The following is a 23,308-nucleotide window of genomic DNA, read 5'->3' as shown; positions in this document are numbered from 1 at the left end:
CATAAATGTGCCACCGTGTCAATACCGGCTGCCACAATGTTATTGAAGGGTTGTATACTGAAAGCAAGACTTTATGCTTGTATACATTTATTCCTTAGTTCACTATGATTCTTCTATCGGAAATATTGTTATTGCATAATCCTATTATAGTCCAATTTATCTCATATTATAGATTATATGGTGTGTTGTAGATCACAGAAGATCATATAATTGGAAAAAGTTGAGATATAAATTGAGTTCACAATCGAGACAACTATGGACGAGTTGCTGGTTTAGATTGTAGCATAAATGGATAAATAGTTTGTCTTGGCTATTTATTTATGCTAGTACCTTCGTGTATTGATGAATTCTTATATTCTGACTAATTAAGAATCAAGATCTCGGTGACTTAAATAGTCTTAAACTTAATTGAATTAATTGGTGTGAATAATTAATTGACTATTGTTTTGATTTATCATGCGTGAGAGTTCTATTGAAGCTCAATATACTCGATACTTTGGGTGATAGCAATTATTATTTGACATACGATTATATTGCAATAAGGATCTGTGTCCTGCTAATAACAGGATGATAATATCCTCTCGAGGAACTTAATAAGTTTATCGTATTAAACCCTGCAGGTGGAATTAGTTCCGATACGATAATAAGTTTAAGTGGTAGCACTCGAGATGTCGTTTATAATTAAACGACTGATTAATTAATTAATTGATCGTCAGATGAATTAATTAATTAATGGATATTAGATATCTTAAACACGGGGATTAATTAAGTCTAATGCTAGCCCCGACTCACCTAAAGAATAAAGAGGTAATTCAGTATTAATTTTCTAGTGGAATAAATTAATACTTGTGTCTCGATTTTATTCTGAGCTGGATAAGAAAATCGAACACTGGGAGGCCAAACTTTATTCAAGCTAGTAGATCCCCGCTTGGCCCAATTAAGGCTCGAACTCCTTAAGTGGGCGTCCCCTCTATTCTCTAAAGCCTTTGAGCTTGGTCTGCTTTAATTATGTTTATGGGTTTATTATTTAGGTATGATTAATACCTATTATAAATAATAAGACAGTCTTAAACCTAATTATTATTCATTAACGTAAAATTAGAAAAGAGTAATCTGTGAGAGCAGAAAAGTGAGAAGGAGACGCCAACTTTGAAGAGGGAGAGGATTTGAAGATCGTTGCCACCCAACGTCAAGTCTTGCCGTGGAAACAAGTTGGAAGATCAACGCTGGAGCCTCTAATCGCCGCATTTGCAAGTAAGACTCGTTCCCTTGTAATAGGCACGAATGATTTTTGTATGTATTCGTTTGGTATCCGGAATTGGTCACGGGCACGTGAATCATATATCAAAATATGGTTCCTTCAGTTATTTCTGGCGTAAGAAAAAATCGATTATCGGATAAATTTGAGACAACAATGAAAGGTTATGTATTAAAAGTAGACTTTTTAAATTATGAGCAATAACCAATTCCGTAAAAACGTTACGAATTTACTGGCAATTACTTCTTAATAAAAATGCATGAAAATGAAGTGTACGAAATGCTCAAAAAAAAATTTGCTTCGGGGCTCCCACCCTCGAACCCCTGTGTAAATGTTTTCAGACGACGTACTTCAATAATATCAACCCCATAACATTAAATCCTGGATCCGCCCCTAAATACAACCTGCGTAGGATGCTTCTCATTAACATAGATATAAACACAGATATATTACAAATGGGGGACACAGTACAAGTACTAGCATGGTTTCCCTCATACGTTACAGCAACTCGGGCTACCCAATTTCAGACTATCTTGTCCAACACCTTGAAATAGAAGGCCATAGATATACGTTACCCTAGCTATTAGAGGGTTTCTGCTTCCATGCTTAAACAACATAGGCATCCATGGGTAGCAGGAGCAAAGGCAGTTAGCAGTGAGAATTTACATTCGGTGGCATGGACAAGTACATCTGTTTTTATATCTCTACAAGTTATGTCGACATACAAAACGGAATAAGATCAGCTCCTCAACAACGGGCACAATATTTGGAACTTCTCTCCTCAAAAGGAATGTAACTGAAAGGCAACAAAAGACGAAGCAATCAACTACAAGTTGTTTCTATCATCCTCAAAGTTCTTCAATAGTGTTCCAATAGAAGGTCCTAATCATCATATGAGAGACAATATACAAGTAAAATACCAAGCAAATATAAATGGTGCCATGTGTGCCTAAAGCTGAAACTGATTGGACATACTCATAAAATTTCGATCAGAGCAAGGGATATACGTTTTCTGTGATGAAGTCCTGAATAAAGCTATCTTTAATTGTTGCAAGGGACAGAATAAACAACCCATAATGGAAATATCTTACGCACTTCAGAAATTTAAGTACAGGGTTCTACATGAGGAACTACATCAGTTACTTCACTTAAACCAACCTAGTCGATAATATCCTTTAACTTGATTTTCAATAGCTCCGAGAATAAGGGACACCATCATGGAATAAGTAAATAACATAAGAAGATTCAGCTTTAGTGACTAGGAAAATTTACCCACGAGAGCAGCGTGTGGCAATACCCAAAAAGTCAGAAATTATGAGGATCCATCGAGAGACCACCATCAAAGTGCCCAGATATTTTGGCCTTGCACGTTGGACACATATAACCTATAGAATCTGATAGAGTTTCTGATTCAATACCCTCGAGTTTGAACTCTGTTCTGCACCAAACACACACAGTTAGCTGATTTGTGTGCAGAGTATTCAGCATAATTTCCTCTTGACCAAATCTGACTGAAGAATTAAATTCATCTTCTATCGTGCTATTACTATCCAAATTGATGGAGCCCCCTGGCAAAGAGGACAACTCTTGCCCATTCCCAAAACCATACTTGAATGGCTCCATATCATCAAACCTGAGTTCTTCAAACCCAGTAACGTTCTCAAGCTTTTGATCAACCACAGAAAATTCATGTTCACCCTGCATATAAGCATAGTACAAGAATTAAGGGGATTATATGCAAAAATAGTATGTCTGCCCACCCTATAACATAATAAGGTCAAAATTAATTGAGTAATGTATTTAAAGCTAGAGCTGATCGGAGATTTTTAAGCTCATAAGAGCAAGTGCAAGTTATTGTCATTTTCTTTAACCTTTCTGGCTTTCTAGTTCTGAATATAACATCTCGTGGAACATAGTAAGATGCACAGAATCATAACTATTCACAAACTACTATTAACACAAGCAACCAAATGATACCTTATTTGACACAGAATCAAAGGGTGGGAAGAACTGAAATGACTCGGTCAAGGGAACTGAAGAAACTCCACCATCAAACATAATCTCTTCAACAGTAAGCTCAGGTGCATCTTGTAGATGATCTTCACTAGGCTTCAAGGATCTGTTTTCGTAATCCACTTCCAAGCTACTGCCTTCATACTTCTGAATCTCACATGACCCAGCAGGCGAGTCATTTATGCAAGTGGGATTCGTCTCAATGTTCACACTCCATGCTTTATCATCCTTCAGGATACCATTGTCCTTTGTCAAGGCTTGCCTACCATGATTCGAGTCTTCAAGAAGTGTTTTGTCAGCACTGAAATCCTCTGCTTGAATTTTAACAGGATCTGAAGTTGATTTTTCTTCATGACAACTGGAGGCTGCCTGAGCTTCTTCCACTCTCAAAACAACAGCAGAGTGATTTGATGTGGTTTCTTCACGATTTACATTAGTTGAGGTTCCAAATATAGAATTATGAGCAATTTCAATCAAAGCATCCATCTTTGATGACCTTAAGGGCACTCCGTCCTTCAACACAGATTCAGCATTTATGGGGGCATCAACTGGAGCACTTAGTTCACCAGAGTTTTTTCCAGTGTTCCTGACATGACTACCTACATGACCATTATAACTACGCCTTTCCTGAAAAACCTTGTGGCAGAATTGGCATTCATATTTTCCATCTTTGATAATCACACCATCTCCAACAGGTGTCCCAAGTTTGTACCTTTTAGTAGTCTTCTGGTGGAATGAAAAGAGATGCTGCAAATAAACATTCTTCTCATCAAATGTCAGTCTACATTTGAAACATTCAAAGATGTCCTGAACTTGAACTTCAGGGAGATTCTCTATGCCCATCAAGCAATCCTCATTCTCATGTGCACTGGATGAATTTATAGCCAATGCTGAATGGGCTACAATGGCATGCGGCATATCATCTGTCTTGTCAGCTGGACATGGACTCTGTTGCAGCTTTATTTAGTATCATTTTACAAAACTTTGCTTAAACTTTTCAAAAATTCCAAAATAGAAACAGAATAAGATATTTTCTACATTACCATTTCTGAAGACAAAGCATAAGCTTGCTGGATACTAGAAGTCTTCTGATCCCTTTGCTGAACTGCATCGTTATTGCTGAAATAGGATCTCAAAAAGGATGCAGCCTCTTTGCATGACAAAAATTGTTGTCCAGTGGGGCTGGAAAGGAGAGGAAGAAAAGCCAAATCAGAAATTCCTGATACCTTAAAACAAGATATCAATGATAAAATCACAACTGAACAATGTAAATATAGTAGTATGGAAAAACAAACAAAACCACCAAATAATAGCAGATTATGGAACCTCTTTTCAATTATGTTTTCGTCAAGGCATACAGCATATCCTCACCCAATCTGTCACTAATACAGTATGACCCTTCGGGTGGTGCTAGTCAGGTACAAGCAAATATTAGTTTCCCAAAATTCCAAAAGAATTCAGTTGATTGTCTGTAAGCAACACTATTGGATAAGAAAACAGAGCTGTAAATGACCCATGCTATGAAAGCAAAATCAATGCAAGGATCAAAGCCCAAACAAACATCAAACAGAATAATTGGCAATAAAGTTTAGAAGAAACGGAGAAGAGAACATTCATAAGTGCCCTAGCGCTGAATGATAGATATTAGAAAGGTTTGCTACCAAATTTTATAGAAAAAAGAACTAAGCGTTATGAAGCAAAGCTGTGATGGGTGGACAATAAATCCTTGGCTAGTCTATATATTTATAACATAAGCAAGAACAGAGATGATCAACTGTAAAATTGTTAATTCCCAGAAATCATGATGCCTGAGCGCTACCCAACCGTACAACCAATCCTAAAGCTCAGTAAATTTACAAATTAGATTATATGACAATGTATAACAAAGGCATAAAGTGCATTCTCCTCGTTAATGCTTGACCTGAAAGACCCATTACGTTTAGGAAGAAACCTATTGTATAGTCACTCTCAGTCATGTGATATGCAAGGAGATTACTGAAAGTCGGCATTCTACCTCACCACTTTTAGCGCCGAGTATGTTTCATTTGTTTCTCTGTATATTTATGCCGACCTTAACATATGCTTGATGTTGCTGAAAAGAGTTTTGAGTCTTTTAAGTTCACTAACCCAGCAAGTGAAATATCAGAATGGAGAATGATCTACTCAACACCGCACCTTAGTTGTCAAACTCAATCTTAATTTCTTTAAGATCAAGTTGTGAAGGGAATTCACCCATCAATAGAAAACCATATTTAGATACCTTAAGCACCTCAAAGTATTAAAGTAAAAAGCTTATGCACTAGAAAGAACTTAAAAAATCATATAGGGAGCGTGCAATTACACATGCAATACTTGAATTCTGCAGTGAAGCGTGATAGAATTGAAATAATTGATGAAGAATGGTTTGAATGCCACCACCTTATGTATCTCCGGCAATACACAGAGACGCGGTAACCGCGTCTTCTGAGGCCAAGCAAGAGCTTCCAGCCAACCGGAAGCACATCTCCGAATGTGCCGGCATCGACATACTTCCTCTTCTTCCTCCTGCTACACCACTGCCCCTCCAAATCCCTCAAAACCCCCAAAACAGCCTCCTCAGTCTCCAACCCCGCCGTCCTCCGCTTCAATTCCTCGCCGTACAACTCGTCCCCCTTATTCTCCAATTCCGCGAAATCCACCATCTCACCTCTCCCATTCACTCGCTGCAGCTCTATCCCAACCCCATTCTCCAAAAGCATCGGCGGCTTGCTCAAATTCCTGCCTCTCCTCCCTCTTTTGCGCTTGAATTTCACATTTTCCTGTAGCCCTAGAAATCCTACCTCGGCCGCCGCCGGGGATTTCGGCGAATCAGGCGCCGCCGGTGCCGGCGGAGGCGGAGGGGGCGGGGGATTGTGGTTGCCATTGAGGAAGTGTTTGAGGAAGTGGACAATTGAGTGACTCACGGGATCGGAGGAAGATTGGGGATAGCTGTGGGGTTTGAGGGAGGGGTGGAGGCGAGGGAGCCGCGAATGGGAGCGGTGGTGGAGGCGGGAGTAGGTCTGGCGGCGGCTGCCGGCGGACTCGTTGAACACAGTTCGGTCTAGCTGCGGAGACACGACGTCGTCGCTCCGGCGAGCGGAGACGGAGCATAGAGAGAGGGCTTGCAATTCTGACTGCGACAGCAGGTTGATGTCGATACGAGTCAAGTCTTCCACCCTAATTCCCCCGAGAGGAGGCGGAGGATTGACGGCGTCGACGCTCGCCATTTTACATTCGGCGTGCACGAAGTGGAGGTGAAATTGTGTGAAACGGAGTGGCCGAGTGGCGGGTGATGACCGGTAGAGTGGAGGTGGCAGCGTTACAGGTTGGTGAGGATAAGAAGGGTATTTCGATTTCGTTATTACATAGATTTTGTAACTACGAGTATCACGGAAATTCATAATCCATATTGGTAATTACGCTCTCAACAATCTCTCTCATCTCACAAAAATATATTTTTTTGTTATTTTAGATCGTTTTATAAAAGTATGAATATTTTTATTTTTGCGCATTATTCCACCACAATAACTTTATCCTTTATCTTTATTTTTTATAAAATAAAATTATTTTTTCATTCACAATACACTTTTATCTAATATTTATTAAAATTCATGCCACTTACAAATATTCATATTTTTATGTGATAGAGAAAGTATTATAAGTACTCTATCAGTATTATAAGTACTAACCAGTAGTGTGTAACCCACCGCCCACAACAACGACGATGTGGAGACGTCCTACGCAACTAAGAGGAAATCGAAGAGGTGGCCTCTGATTTCGAGGTGGTTGCACTCGAACGGCTTCTCTGTCGCTAAAAATAGTCTTAGTTGTGAATTCGAGCTCAAAAACACGAATTCACGACTTAAAAAAAAAAGAATTAGTTGATATTTTTTAATTTTTTTATGTAAATGGTAAAATAATAAGTGTGACTATATTTGATATTTTTATATTACTTCCTCCGTCCACCAAGAGTATGGTACTTTTGATGGACACATGTTTTAATAAAATGATGATAATTTTTATGTAGTGGAGAAATGGTCCCATCTAAATTTGAAATGAGTGATGGAAATTGAATTAAGTATGAATTTATTTATTTTTTGTAAATAAGGAGTGTTTGTAAGAATAAAAGATAAAATAAAGTGGAAGATAAAGTGGGGCGGGATCATGTTTTAAAATGGACAGTGTCATAGTTTTTAGGGCAAATTGCATGAAAATACCCTACTTTATACCAAAATTTGGTTTTTTGACAATCTTTTTAATTGTGGCAAAAATTTCAACGAGCTTTCAATTGATAGCAATGTCCGTCCGGAGTAATTTTTCGGCCAAATTAAATCTAAGTTGGCAGCCGGAATCCCAACGTGGCACCAGAAATGCCAAATCACACCCACCATCCCCCCTCCCCCACGTCACCCTCTCTCTCTTCTCCACTCTCCCCACCCCACGTCACCCTCTCGAACTCACACCCTCGACGCCACAACTTGCGCCACTGACTTCTCCGGTGAACAGCAGCGGAAACCCCCTTCCCCCCTCCACCTCTCTCATGTTTCTATCCAGTTTCCGACGACAACGGCCCTCCCTCTGCTTTGATTTACAGCGGCGAAGCCGCCGCCTACAGCCTCCCCCATCTCTCTTTCATTTACCGGCGATGGCAGAGCTGCAGCTGGTAGCAACAGACCCCCTCTCTCCTCCACTCGATTCCCCCCCCCCCCCTTTCTCTCTCTTTCTCACCAAATTTCAGATACCAAATTTCATATATCAAATTTCAGGTAGCGTCGCCCTAGTTCTCTCCCTCTTGAAAATCGGTGTCCACTCTCTCTCTCTCACCAAAATCGGCGTCCCCTCCTCTCCCTCCTGAAAATCGGCCGCCACTCTCTCTCGTGAAAAGCAAAAGCATCTTTTTGGATGGATTGTTGATTGATTTGATGTGGGATGTGCATGAGTTTTCAACCGGCGCCGGGAATCGAGAGGAGAAGAGAGAGAGAGAGAGAAAGAGAGAGAGGAGGGGAGGAAGAAGGAAATGGCGGCGGTGGGAGATGGGGGAAGGTGAAGCGTCCGACGGAGGTGAAGAAATGAGGAGAGCCGACGGAGGTCCCAGAAAACGTCGGCCCTCAAGCCGGCAGACTCGAGATTCTGGGCAGATCTGGGGGGTTGTGGCGGCGGTGGAGGAAGTGAGAGAGAGGGTGAGAGCCGACGTGGAGAGGGGGATGGGGGGTGGGGAAGAGAGAGAGAGAGAGAGGGTGACGTGGAAAGGGGAGGGTGGGTGTGATTTGGTATTTCTGATGCCACGTTGGCATTGCGGCTGCCAACTTAGATTTAATTTGGCCGGGAAATTACTCCGAACGGACATTACTATCAATTGAAAGCTCGTTGAAATTTTTGCCACAATTAAAAAGATTGTCAAAAAATCAAATTTTGGTATAAAGTGAGGTATTTTCATGCAATTTACCCTAATTTTTATGGACACCAAAAATGTCATATTTTACATGGACGAAGAGAATAGTAGATAAATTTTATTTTTGTTATTTCAATTTGGACATTTTTAATGTCCACTCTATATTTAATCTCATTATTAAAAAACTCACTTTTTCTACATATCTTAATTTTTGTATTTATATTTAATTTAATTTAAATTAAATTTTATCTTAACGAATTAATATTTATTACACATATAACTTCTTGTAGTGGATAAGTAAATTCATTAAACGCTAAAAAGAATTTTTATTGAAAATATAATATAGTTAAAATAATTAAAATAATTGTACTAAAAAACTAATAATAAAAATTCAAATTCGAATAATATTGAAAAAATATATATATACTACAACGCACAACACTCAACTTAAATTTTAAGAAATGTTGAATCTTTAAAATTAAAAACACAAATATGAAGAAGCAATATATATTTTTGTATGGAGGAGTGTTTAATGCCCTCCGGGGGGCAAAGTCGAAGCTATACTTGTAGAAGCATTTGCACGTCTCATTGATTATGTACATTAGTCACTTGCTTTTGCCAGATTTTCAGAAACTGGAATTGAGCTCTTGCTTTGGAAGCTCAAAGTCGCCAATTAAGGCCCCAAAGTTAAGTTTTTTCTTTGAAGAAGTGCCTCCTCAATAAAGTTAATCTTTGTCATAGATGAGGAGGTTTATAAATTGTAGGTTTTGAGAATGAATGTCGTTCTTTCATTGCTTGCCCTTTCGCTAAAGGTTGCTAGCTAGTTGAAGAGATGAGGTTTGAATCGTGTAGAATGATAATTTGAAGGTTGATATAGATATATATATGCTCATGTACCAGATTGTAAAATTCTAATCTTAATCCCGACATATATATCTTCTTTTCAAGCTCTTTAAATTATGATTGGAACCTACCTCCCAACATGTTTCATTTAATTAGCAAAGTCTAGCTGCTATTAGAAACGGCACAAGACAAGATATTTTATTACTGCTGGCCCTCACAGTTTCCCGGGTTGTGAGCGCCTGTGGAAGAGGGGAAACCCTTTCTTGTAAGTTTTTGGAAACATGTGATGTTTTACCTTCAACCATGTTCGTCGTAGCTCACCACCTTTGCTAGAAGATTCAGAGGCTTTCATTTCCCTTATGTTTGGCCCTCTTTTCCTTATATTTGCTACCAATAAAGTTTCGTTTTCGCTTTCGATAAAAAAATGAAAAAGTCGAAAATGCAACTAATACTTATTTAAAAAAAAAAAAGTAAATTAATTCTCCTTGGGGGTCTCGAGTCACCCACCCTATCGGGTCGCCCACTGCAGCCGGGGGTGTAGCCTGATGTAGTTTAGGGAAGGCGCGTGTTGAGCACGCGCATATTAAAAAAAAAATGAAAAATTTGGTGTTAGCTGGAACAGAGGTGCGGCGTGAAGAGGAAGAAGATGAAGCGCAGCGGGTAAGGTGAAACGCAATTCCATTTAATTAATGTAACCTAATTTCCAACAATAAAAGGAATTTGGGCTTATTTTGTAATTTTGGGCTTATTTGGGCTTCTATTCTTATTGTAATTTTGCGCATATTTGGGCTTGAATTTTTATTATAATTTTTTTCAATTTTAAATTTATATTTAAATTTTAGTAATTTAAATTAATGCAATTTTAATTTGAATTAAATTGTGTTATTTAAATGTGAAATAGTTTAGTGCCCCAAATTACCAACAAAGTAAAACTGTGTAAATAAAAGAGTAATGTTGGATGCAATGTTATCAACAGAATGTTAATAACATTATAACCAACATGTAGCGGGAAGTAAAAACACACAGGAATACTTTTTTCACGGATTATAAATAACCCGTGAGTGCCTCAAGGCTAAATTCACTATGTTGAATCAACAATACAAAGTACAGATTTGGATCTTCTTGGAGATCTATCTTTACAGAATGGCTGCCTAAGATAAACCAACCTATCTACTTTCAGTACTACAATGTTGATACAACACAGAACCCAAAACAGCCGAATAACAAAAGTTAATCGGACAAAGCAAACAACCTGCTACGCTCCAATGGCCTTGCACTTCAACTCTTGCCCTCGACGTCCCGTCGATACAAAGATAGACTTTACAGATTGGCTGCCTAAGTCTACTTCGTCAAAGCAATCCTTGAAGAACCGGTGACACGTTTGCAGCAGGAAAATGACGAATTGGCTGTGAGTGAATGTTAAGTCGCAAATAATGCACTTCCAAAACGTGAGGATGATTGAAGCTTCTTGCTGCATTTATAGGCCTTCATGTCGTGGTTAGTTTCATCCACTTCCCACTTCCAGAACCTTCCTATAACTGCTACAATCTGTCTTCAATAACTGCTAGTCGACCAGCCTTGGGATGTTGGCTACGAGATCATGGTTCCTGAAAAATAGCAACAACCTTCCCACTACTTTGAACCATGCATAACCGCCTATTCACTTATTAGAAACGTGGTCAACAAACATAAGACTATTATTTCACAACCAAAGAATAAGAAAACGTGAAAGGAAGGTAAAGATTAAATATATACAATTACCAATGGAGAGTCAAAGTATGGAGTCAAGGCAGACTCCAGAATGTTGGTTGACACCCAGAAATGTTGACACCATGAATGTTATCAACATTCCACCCAACATTGAAAACACGAATGTTATCAACATTGGTTCCAACATTGTCGGAGTCAACATTGACTCTAACAAAATGTGTGCAATTAAAATTAAATGAAAAATACAAAAATCAAAACTAAAAAGATCAGGTCAGCTATCAGGTCACCCCACTGTGGCCTCTTGACTCAATGATGTCCCCCTTCTATCAGGTCACCCCCACTGTGGATGCTCTAACTAATTAATCGCTCCCTTATTACATTCTATCTCCTACTTTATCACTTTATTACCTTCCCTCTCCTACTTTATCACTTTTATACTACACACTTAAAACACTAATCTATAACTCTTTATATTCCCTACGTCTACAAAAAAATTGTCACATTGTGAACGACATGAATTTTAATAAAATATGAATGAAGTTGTTAGTGGATTAAGGGTCTCACTTAAAATGTAAGTAGAGTTGTGTAGATCCTACTGTAAATGAAAATGACAATTTTTTGTGGTAGACCAAAAAGAAAATTATGGCAAATTTCTCCTTAATAATAATAATAATAATAATAATAATAATAATAATAATAATAATAATAATAATAACTAACTAACTAACTAACTAAATCAGCTAGCCCGGATTTTCAAAAAAAAAAGGGCTTAATGCCCCCAAATACCTTAACTATTTTAGTTTGCGCATTTTGTATTTGTTTCAAATTTTCTGCTCCAATATACTTGAATTATGTTATTAATCCGTTTTTCTTCCAATGTTGGTCAACCCCCAAATTCTAGCTGCCTTGGCAACCGAAATTCACAATTGGCAATCGGTTGAAGCGAATTAGGGTTCAGATCTCCTTAATTGATTTAGGGCTTTGTACATGAAGTAGGGTTCAAATCTCCTTAAATAAACAAATTTTTGTATTATGATTTTGTACACGAATTAAAAAAAATTCTTTCATGTACATGAATTTTCAATTGTTCTAATTTTTTCATATGATCTTTCATCCTTCTATGGACACTTGAAATATCAACATGACTCAAATGGAGGATGTACTAAATAACATAATTGAATATTTATGTCACTTCAGCTAATTATGATGACATTAACTCGATGAAAATTGATAATTGTGAAAGAATTTAAAATAAATAAAAATTATGATTAATTGCATATAATATCACGAATTTTGCCCGAAATCCATTTTCCCCACGATCTTTAAAAATTTCATTTTTTATCAAATACTTTGACATTTGTCCAATTTTCCCATGATTTTTTTTACCCTCAAATCGGAATCGATGTGGCGCTGATGTGGCTCGCCGAAAAAACGTCATTCCGATAAATTAAACGATGCGTTTCAGTTTAAACATTAAAACCTTCGTTTCAGCAATCAGCACCACCAATGGGCGAAGCATCAGCGCCAACAATCGGCGTACTGGTTTGGAAAACTGGAAACACGAAGCAATCGACGCCAACAATCAGCGAGCAATCGGCGCCACTGGTTTGGAAGACCTCGACACGAAGACTTCCACATTGGTCTGGAGAGGAACCCTTCAACAGAGGTGGTGGAAAGAAAAACAATCGTTTTTTTCTAGCGCCAAAAGCAGTCTTTGATTTCTTTTTGCCCGATAAAAATGAGAAATTAAAAGAAATTAGAGCTTTTTATTATGATTTAATATTATATGTGTAATTTAAAATTCATATATATTCCATGTCAGTGTTACGTGTAAAATTAAATTCATGTCATTGCTATGTCATTTTTTCGGTCATCGAAAAAAAAATCGTGGGGAAATTGAACAAATGTCAAAGTATTTGATAAAAAAATGAATTTTTAAAGATCGTGGAGAAAATAAATTTCGGACAATGTTCATGATATTATATGCAATTAATTTTAAAAATTATATATATAAATATCTTTTTTAAATTTATGTATAAAATTTAAATTAAGTGAAAGTTAGTATATTTAGCCCACGTTTGGTTGGGTGTTTTTAGAGGTTGGAAAGGGAATCAAGTAATTGAATCCATTACTTGTTGTTTGGTTTGGGTAATGAGATAATCATTACCCTTACTTAAGGGTAATCCAATCACCCAATTTGTTACCCCTCAAAATAGAGGGGAAACAAAAGAAATGGATTCTCTTACTAATGATTCATTTCCATTGTTTAACCAAACACTCAATAAAAGTAATGGTTATTGTTACCATTCCACTCCTTTATTTGATTCCATTCCATTTCCATTCCTCTACTTGAACCAAACGAGCACTTAGATGTAATTATGTAATGTGAAAAAGTAGCAATTTGTACATTTTGGTTTTCAATTTAATATACTCATTATCCAAAATATGAAAAATGAAAGGAAATTAATACATTTACGTGTCTATAAGTCAATCTTGAATTTGGGCTGGCCCATGTTATGTGGTCTGAATTTCTGGGTTGTCCCTTTCGGAATCCGAGTCATCGGAAAACCAGTTGCCACAACTTGAACTACAATCCCAATTCCCACCCAACCAAAATCCACTGCAAAAACAAGACAAAGATTACGAGGGAAATGCGAGTGATGAGCACTGCCTCCGCCGCTCTCACATCAACAATTTTCGGCAACCAGACTCCTCGCAATCGGAGATGGACGGAAATCTCCCACCCCCCGCCGATGAAGGCCTTCGCCGTGAGGGCCGCCGCCTCTCCCACCGGGAAGGAGAGGAAGAGGAAGAACAAGCGGAAAATAGAGGAGACGCCGCCTCCCCCGCCGCCGCCGCCGGAAGATGAGGAGGAGGCGGCGTCGGCGACGGCGGTGATCAAGAGCCGGCTGGATGAAGTGAATCCGGTGGGGCTGGGGCGGAGGTCGAGGCAGATATTCGATGAGGTGTGGAGAAAATTCTCGGGGCTGGGGCAAATCTCGAGGACGACGAGGAAGGACGACGAGGAGGCGGCGCTGCTCATCAGGGAGGGAGGGCCCATGTGCGAGTTCGCCGTCCCCGGCGCCCAGAACACCACCGTGCTCGTCGTCGGCGCCACCAGCCGCGTCGGCCGCCTTGTCATCCGGAAGCTTATGCTTAGGGGCTACACTGTTAAGGTACATTCATTTCAAGACTAACTAATTAATTACTTATCAACATTCTTATTTACTAATTAAATGATCATTCATTTCCGCTGTATTGACACGTTCTTGAATCTTGAGAGTATTAATTTGCACTCTGTTTATTGTTTCTTCAATTGTGCATTCCGTTTTCGATTTGATTTTTTGTTAAAACTGAATTAAATCAAATTTATATAGGAGTATAATTTAACAAAATTCATATCAAATTAAATTAATTAAAAAATTTAAAATTAAAATTGAATTAAATCGAAAATTAAAAAACTTGAAAAAACAAAAAAAATGAATAAAATGAAAAAACAAAATTATATTATATTCCCTCCGTCCACTAATTCAAGGCCTTCTTTCCTTTTTGGGACGTCCACCAACTCAAGGTCTATCCATTTTTAGTAAGTTTTTATTTATATTTAATTGGTGGGTCCCAAAGCACTACACTTTTTCTCCACTCAACTAATAAACAATACATTAATTGTGGGTCCCTTTCTCCACTCAATTAATAAAAATACACTTTTTCTTAAAACCCGTGTTTTGCTCCTTATGTCATGAATTAGTGGACGGAGGGAGTATTAATATCAATTTTTTTTTTTGATAAATAAAGAGTATTTTATTTTCAATGCACAGAGTCGCAAAACTTTACCAGCAAACAAACAAAACAACTACCAAACTAATTCTAATTCTTCAAATACTTCATTACTGTCCTCCTATTACTTGCACCCACTGTAGCTATGTGAATTTGGCACTGCCTTACTACTTTCTCCACAGAGCAAACACTATCACCAAACTTTGTCCCATTTCTTTCTTTCCATATGCAATACACAGCTGTAGATAATACTCCTGTATAACAATATGCTCTCCTTGCCAATCAAAAACCTATTCATGAACTCCACTCCAATCAATTAACATCTTCCAAACACTTGCTGAAAAGGAACATTTAAAAAATAAGTGATCAATTGTTTCATCCTCATTCATGCACAAACAACATTCTTTTCCACAATGAATCCCAATTTTCTCCGCCTTGTCCACAGTAGACAATCTTCTCAAAATAGCCAACCAAGTGATGAATACAAACTTTGGTGAATCTATATTTCTTGTAATCATCATTTGTCAAGTCACCTTAGGAGCATCTCCCCTCATTTCCACATACATTCTCCTGATAGAAAACTATGTAGATTGAGTTAAGCTACTATTGAGTTGAGCAAAATAGAACCTGGCACCCAATATTTTCTGTATGATACACGAAGCTTGTGTAGGAATGACACATGTAGTAATGCTATGCTCTTTTATATAGTACTCATGAATCCATTTGATCCAAAGACAATCCTTTTTCTGAGCAACTTTCCAGAACTGTTTACTAATAGCAGCCTTGTTCCACCATTTAATCATTTAATATCTATGAGATTTCCAACCACCAACTGTTTTAGGCAGACACGAGTGCTCCCAAGCTACGAGATTTCGTTTAGTAGTACCAGTTTTCCCAGATCATAGAAAATTACAAATATATATATATATATATATATATATAACTATATATATGTATATATGAAATAGATCATTCTTCTTAGTGTAAATATAGATTCAAATTTGGACTACATATTGTGTTTATGTGGCGCACTAAGAATGCGATATGTGTAGAGCCATTTAAAGTCAAAATATACGGAGGGGTAAAATATGAAATACTATTAATTTCAGATATTAAAAAAAATTAGTATTATTTTTTTATTTTTTTAATCTGAATTTTTTTCCGCCTTAATTATGCATATAATTAACACAAATATACATATATATATATATATATATAATATGGCACATAAATATGCATTGCATTAGGTAACCCGTCAAATGCCTTTCGCCGATGCTTACCACTCGCCGCCTTAATTATGCATATAATTGAATACAAATATGCATATATATGTATGTATGCATAACATTGCACTAGGTGGTCCGTTAATAATAGATTAAAAACATCATGCATATTTATGTTGTAATCAAGGCAGTCATCGAGTGCAAATAAAATTATTATATAATAAATTTTAAATAATACGTATCATTCAATAATAATTATGTATACTCTCTCTTGTCCTATTAGTAATGTCCCATTATTCTGGGGCACAAAGAATAAGAAAAAATGTAGTTAGTGTATATAGTGAATTGATGGAAGATATTTAAGAATTATTTTAAATGACTTGGTGCATAAGGTGAGTTGGACCACCATTAATAATATTTTAAATTTACATAGTTAATATTTTACTGAAAAGGTTAAGAAACATTACTAGTTGGGCGTCCCAATATAATAATTGTGGCATTACTAATGAGACAGAATGTATTTGGTTATAAATTTATCATTTTAATTGAGAGGTTACACGTGCGCTGCTAGTTACTCTCTTCGTCCAAAAAAATTTATTACGCTGAACGACAAGAATTTTAATAAAATGTCAGTGGAATAAGGGTCTCACTTTAAATGTGAGTGAAGTTGCATGGATTCTATTATTATAAATAAAAATGGCAAATTTTTCGTGAACGAACTGAAAAAGGAAAATGTGACAAAATTTTCTTGGACGAAGGGAGTATATAACAAGGGAGAAGAAGTGCCCACAAGGGCCGAAGGCCAATAGTGAGAAGTAGGGGCGTGAGAGGAATTAAACTCCTAAGCTCCATGCTAATAGAGAAGGCTCCTATTGAGAATTGGTGTGCTTGAATTATTTTTTACTGTAAATTTATCGTAAGAAATTGATGGATAGAAAAGAAGCAAAAAATTTATCATATTTAAGTACTAGTCCCCACATTCTTTTTATGTCATATCTCTAGGGTGAAAAGCATGAGAAAATATTATATTACAAATGTCTCATTGCTTTTGGGCACGGAGATTAAGAAATGTGTAATTAGTAGATAAAGTAAGTCGGTGGAGAGAGAAAAATTTATTGGGGTTTGTAAAAGACTAAAAGTAGGTATAGAGAGAATAAGTGGTGAGCCCATTAGTTAATTAATCCTTTAATAATTTGCCAAAAAAAGAATGAGACATTTGTAATGGAACTTCCCATTATGGAAAGTGGGACATTTGTAATGGGATGGAGGGAGGAAATATTATTATGAGTGGGACTTGGGAGAGAAAGTAAGGAAAATGGGTTGCTCGAAGAAAAATGCATCTTGCCCGAGGTAAATCATCCACCCTACAAAACATTTGAAATGGTGATCAAAGAGAACACACCCATATGTGAAAAGAATTGCTCATGCTTGCATGGTTATTTGTCTCTTTGGACTGTATATCATTTGAGACACTTGTATTGTTCCCGGTATGTATATAGTTGAAAAGCTCATATACATTTAGAGGGTGATCTTAATAATTTTGATGGGCAGGCTTTAGTGAGGAAAGCAGATGAAGAAGTGGTGGACATGCTTCCGACTTCCGTGGAGATTGTGACTGGAGATGTTGGTGAGCCTTCGACTCTGCAAGCTGCTGTTGAAGGCTGCAACAAGATCATCTATTGTGCCACAGCCCGCTCCTCCATCACTGGGGATCTTATTAGAGTTGATCATCTCGGTGTCTATAATCTCACCAAAGCATTTCAGGTATCATAAGACATCATCAATTTCACATGATTTTGGATTGGAAATTGATCAAAACATGAATTTGATTTTGTTTCAAATTGAAGGACTATAACAATAAGCTTGCACAACTACGAGCTGGGAAAAGCAGCAAAAGTAAGCTCTTGATCACAAAGTTCAAGTCTGAAGATTCGTTGAATGGATGGGAGGTACGCCTGGGAACTTATTTTCAGGACGTTGTTGCTGCTAAGTATGATGGAGGAATGGATGCTAAGTTTGAGTTCACCGAGGATGGAAATGCAGTTTTCTCAGGTGAAAAATTACATTTCTTGTAGTATTCTTTTTTACGTGTTTCTTTACACCATTCCTTCCTCTTAATCAATTAGGATACGTTTTCACTAGAGGAGGCTATGTTGATTTGACAAAGAGACTCTCACTTCCTCTGGGATGCACCCTCGACAGGTATAGAATCCCTGCGTAATCATGATATGAATCGAATCTTTGTGCTGACTGCTGATGCATTGATGCTTAGGTATGAGGGTCTGGTGTTCTCCGTTGGTGGTAATGGAAGATCATACGTCGTGATTCTTGAAGCCGGTCCTCTGGCCGACACTTCACAGAGTAGAATGTACTTTGCGAGGATTAGCACAAAAGTGGGGTTTTGCAGGGTGAGTTTAAATGTTGTGATTAGTAAAACTATGTGTATGTATTGTATTGGTTATATTTATATATAGTTGAGGGTGAGCAGGTGAGGCTGCCATTTTCGTCGTTTCGAGCTGTGAAGCCAGATGATCCCCCACTGGATCCCTTCCTTGTACACACATTGACTATTCGTTTTGAGCCTAGGCGCCAGGTTTGCTTTTATAACTACTTCTTCTTTCATCCTACCTACCTTTTCAATTTAATTCATTCATTGCAGAGAACCCTTGAAGGACCTGTCGGAGGAAAACAAGACTTGAGAAGCTTCCAATTGATTTTGGAATATATTAAAGCTTTGCCTGTAAGAACACTTATCTACATGAATAATATACACAAATCTGAATGATACTTCTTCAAAAGATAATGTCAACTAAATCTCCGTTTACTTCTTATGATTCATAAGATACATGATTAAGTGTTTTATCCCATTACTAGAATTTCAAGCTCAAAAGATAGAAATGATCATGGGTATACTAGTATTTTATTTATCTAGACTAATCTTCGAAAGTTAAATTGTTCTGATTTTTGAACGCGATGCAGACGGGGCAAGAAACGGATTTTATCTTAGTTTCATGTACGGGATCAGGAATAGAAGCTACACGAAGGGAGCAGGTTCTCAAGGCTAAGAAGGTTCTCCTCTATCATATCCCCTTGATTTATCCTCCATTTTCTTGCCTCATTGTTCATCCCTTTCTTTATCTGCAAATTTTGTAGGCCGGGGAAGATTCATTGAGACGATCAGGCCTTGGTTACACAATTATTCGTCCCGGTCCCCTAGTGGTAAAGTTTTTACAATATCGAGTATTTAGAGTGTGTTTGGCTGAGCTTATAAGCTCTCAAGTTGTTTTTGTTTATAAACTATTGAGAAATATTTGATAAAATAAACTCTTAAACAGTTTATAAGCTGTGAAAATAAGCTCCAACAACTAATAAGTTCCTCAAACAAACTAATTTTTCATAATCTTATAAGTAACAATTAATTTACAAAAATAATCTTGTTATGGTTTGTTATTTCGAATGTATATCTTTCCAATTTGATATCTTTGGGATTTTCTCTATCTAACTCACAATTCACTCTCTGGTTTGTAATCTCAGTTATTTAAACATTTTGCAAACTTATAAGATCTTGAAAAGACTACATCTTATAAGCTCTCTAAAAAAAACTCAGCCAAACACCCTCTTAACTTGACCTCTAGATAGAGAAGCTATTGCTCTTTATTGCATTTTGACTCCCTCACAATAAAAATTGTGTTTTTCAGGAAGAACCGGGTGGGCAACGAGCTCTCATCTTTGATCAAGGAAACCGAATATCACAGGTTAGACGAGACTATATTAATGAGACGTTACATACTTAGCCCATGTTTGGTTGAGTGTTTTTAGAGATTGGAAAGGGATTCAATTGATTGAATCCGTTATTTGTTGTTTGGTTTGGGTAATGAGATAATCATTACCTTACTTGAGGGTAACCCAATCATCCAATTTGTTACCCCTCAAAATAGAGGGGAAACAAAAAAAAAGAAGAGAATCCCTTACTAGTGATTCATTTCTCTTGTTAAACCAAACACTCTATAAAACTAATAGTTATTGTTACCATTTGATTCCATTCTCTTTTCATTCATCTACTTGAACCAAACGAGTACTTAGCATCTTAGTGGCACATATGATATATGTATGTAGGGAATAAGCTGCGCAGATGTTGCTGATATATGCGTAAAAGCATTGCATGACGCAACAGCAAGAAACAAGAGCTTTGATGTAAGAATCCATTCCTTCCTTTCCTTCTATGCACTTGGATCCAATCTTGACTTGTTACCTTATTTATCCCTTTTTACTTATCAGGTGTGTTACGAGTATGTCGCCGAGCCCGGAAAAGAACTCTACGAGCTGGTAATGACTCACTCTCGCTTCACATACATATATTCTTAATTCATACCCCAAACTTTCATCTTATGCTCACTTCTTACTTTGAATATAAAAATATTGCTAATATAGCATCTATTTATCCTCGTTGTTCGCTTGAATAGCCCAAGTCAAAATCTTCAGCCAATTTAAAATAATGTGTCTTCAAGAAACATGCATCAAAACCAATGATATGCCTACAAACAACTTATAACTGTTTTTAAAATGTTGAAAAATTAACAAAAGCTCGCTTACGTTGCTTGAAAAATATGACTCGGGCTATTAAGTGAATATCATGCTATATTTGTAATGTTTTAAAGTTAGCACATTAGGGTCCAAGTCTGAGCTATAATTGAAGTTATCAACTTGTCTATATCAAGATTCATCAACTCACATCTGGTGGTATATTTGTTGTATCGTAGGTTGCTCACTTGCCCGACAAAGCGAATAACTATCTATCGCCGGCCCTTTCGGCTCTTGAGAAGAATACTTGACATATATACATGCTCTAGCTGTGCCATTGGCAGTGTCCAGTTTTTGTGTTTTTTTTTTCTCTAATTTTCTTGTGTTGTTCGAGGGTATATATTGTAATATAGGCTTTGCATGCATCAAGAATTCGACAATGTTCCATCATTTTGCAAGCAATGTGTACAAAATTCACTTTGTTGTGTACCTATACGTGTATATATTCAAACGAACAAGCCTTTCTGTGTATAATATAGTGATAAAAGATTCTTTCAAATATTTCCAGCTTTACCACTCTATAAAACATTATCTAATTAGTACATTACTCAATCCTAATAAATACTCTACTACTTAACTAAAAAAAATTACAAATAGTTATAACTCCTAATTGGATTTGGGCAGTCTTATTAGACTTTCTTATGTATTTTATATTGTCATGTGTAAATGTTTTTTTTTAGATCAATAATATTGATCATTTACGCTTTAATAGTTCGAACCTCTAATCATGGAAGCCAGAATTAGAAACACATATTTGAATTACAACGAAAACTTGGGTGCGGATTGCTGCAAATCATATTTTATTGTTAAATATTTCTAAAATTAGGATGTGTTAATTCACAATTATCTCAAGACTCCGACACGGATGGGGATTCGACATGCTCAATTTGGTTTGTGTTATTATACGAGTCCAACAAGTATAAAATTTGTACTCCCTCTGTCCCGATTATCTTGAGACCTTTTTTTTAACATGAGAATTAAAAAAAATTAAATAGTATTTTGTGTATAGGTGAAAAAATAAAAAAGATGAATAAAGGTTATAACTTTATCAAATCAAGAAATGTCTCAAGATAGGTGAGACGCCCAAAATGAAACTTATTTCAAGATAGATAGGACAAAGGGGGTATGTTTCTACGATTCTTGAAAGGTACATTTGTTAGAAATATTTAAATTTGTAGTGTTAAATATTGTAATCACAATTACAATTTTCAATTTTCAATGGTTTGCAATTATAACATTTTCTTAACATTTTGTTAATGAAATAACAGTCTTTTTGTTTGGTACCGTTTTGAAGTTTCAATCATTTTAGAATCATAGGTTACTTATGTAATTCGTTGGAGTTGAACATAGAACACTTTAAAAATTACTACATTAGTCTATTTGAAAGTATGTCACTTACATAAATATAATATATTTTTGACGGATGAAGGAAATATTTCAGTTACAATTACCATAAAAGTTAGAACGACTTATTTTTCATTAGTATTAACCTAAAATTCAATTAAAATTACATCATTAAAGTTACTACCCCAGTATTTTAGACGACTTATTTTGCACTTTTCTTTTTTGAATTAGACTTATTTTGCACTTAAAAGTTCACAATTCACTCAATGCTATAGTCCAAGGAAACCGAAAAAAAAAGATAAAAACAAGAAACGAAGCAGAAAAATAGAAAAAGAAAATAAGAAGAAAAAGAACATAAAATAAGAATAAAAAAAGAAAAAAGTAAATGAGAAAATGAAATATTAGGAAAATGAGAAGAAAAGGTAGATAGAAAATAAGAAACAAAGAAGAAATGAGAAAATGAGCAAAAAGGAAAAAAAATAAGGGGGTCAAAATATTTAGAAAATAAGAAAGATTTATTTCGGGTAAAAACGAAAATGAGAAAATGATATATTAGGAAAATAAGGGGGAAAAAATATTTGGGGTGAGAGAGGCTCGAACTCTCGACCTCAGGATAACTCAGAAGCTATGAGACCTACGCGCTAGCCAACTGCGCCACCACCCCTTGTTGTATAAATTTCTTATTTATGATTATAAATATTAAATTCATTAGAAATTTCCAAGAACCAGCCGTGGATTATTTACCGCCCGAATATATATATATATAAGAGAGCTTTTGAAATAGTCATTTTGAAGAAGAAAACACAATATTTGGCCACTAATTGAAAAAATATAAAATCTGATCATTTATTACGTATAAAAATTATTTTGCCCTTAATTAGGGCGAACCGAATTCGGGTTTGCACGCGGATTAGTGCCATATGTGCCAACCGAAAAAAAAAATTAAATATATGACACTAATGACATTAATGTGATCATAAGTATCATTCGTGCAACACTACATAAGATAGTATATAGCACTAATATGGCCATAAGTACCATTCGTGTAGCATACTAAATGGAGAATCTAAATCCTATATGGATAATCTAAACCATGCGGGGAATCGTTCAAAATGGTCATATAACTATACCCATCTAAATAATATCAGC

The 23,308-nt window shown here is 36.5% G+C and overlaps 2 protein-coding genes and 1 non-coding gene across 6 annotated transcripts; 1 reads left to right on the top strand and 2 right to left on the bottom strand.

Moving 5' to 3' along the window:
• Positions 1–1,608: 1,608 nt before the first annotated feature.
• Positions 1,609–6,713, bottom strand: LOC131019482 (uncharacterized). Of its 4 annotated transcripts, none has more exons than XM_057948028.1 (5): positions 5,690–6,713; positions 4,315–4,453; positions 3,236–4,219; positions 2,531–2,956; positions 1,609–2,054 (listed from the first exon to the last, which is right to left on the bottom strand). In XM_057948028.1, the coding sequence occupies exons 1-4, from the start codon at positions 6,688–6,690 to the stop codon at positions 2,564–2,566; spliced, it is 2,517 nt and encodes an 838-aa protein (XP_057804011.1). In that variant the 5' UTR covers positions 6,691–6,713; the 3' UTR covers positions 1,609–2,054; positions 2,531–2,563. The 4 variants fall into 4 exon arrangements, with proteins under 4 accessions (XP_057804011.1, XP_057804009.1, XP_057804012.1 ...); XM_057948026.1 differs by having other exon boundaries at positions 3,236–4,228; positions 5,690–6,677; XM_057948029.1 differs by having other exon boundaries at positions 3,236–4,018; positions 5,690–6,676.
• A 6,995-nt stretch (positions 6,714–13,708) lies between these two features.
• On the top strand, positions 13,709–21,244 carry LOC131019481 (protein HIGH CHLOROPHYLL FLUORESCENCE PHENOTYPE 173, chloroplastic-like). The gene is made up of 13 exons (XM_057948025.1): positions 13,709–14,410; positions 17,786–17,998; positions 18,082–18,286; positions 18,361–18,436; positions 18,507–18,642; positions 18,723–18,827; positions 18,894–18,974; positions 19,214–19,303; positions 19,388–19,453; positions 19,933–19,989; positions 20,351–20,428; positions 20,513–20,560; positions 20,995–21,244. The coding sequence occupies exons 1-13, from the start codon at positions 13,751–13,753 to the stop codon at positions 21,064–21,066; spliced, it is 1,887 nt and encodes a 628-aa protein (XP_057804008.1). The 5' UTR covers positions 13,709–13,750; the 3' UTR covers positions 21,067–21,244.
• Positions 21,245–22,738: 1,494 nt separating this feature from the next.
• Positions 22,739–22,823, bottom strand: TRNAM-CAU (transfer RNA methionine (anticodon CAU)). Its single transcript is given in 2 exon segments — positions 22,739–22,774; positions 22,786–22,823. It is a non-coding gene; the product is annotated as a tRNA-Met (tRNA).
• Positions 22,824–23,308: the final 485 nt, after the last annotated feature.

The sequence above is a fragment of the Salvia miltiorrhiza genome, chromosome 4 (genome assembly GCF_028751815.1).
Source record: "Salvia miltiorrhiza cultivar Shanhuang (shh) chromosome 4, IMPLAD_Smil_shh, whole genome shotgun sequence".
In the NCBI taxonomy this organism is placed as follows: domain Eukaryota; kingdom Viridiplantae; phylum Streptophyta; class Magnoliopsida; order Lamiales; family Lamiaceae; genus Salvia; species Salvia miltiorrhiza.
The sequence above is the reverse complement of the archived record's forward strand: the minus strand, read 5'-3'. Positions and strand labels throughout refer to the sequence as shown.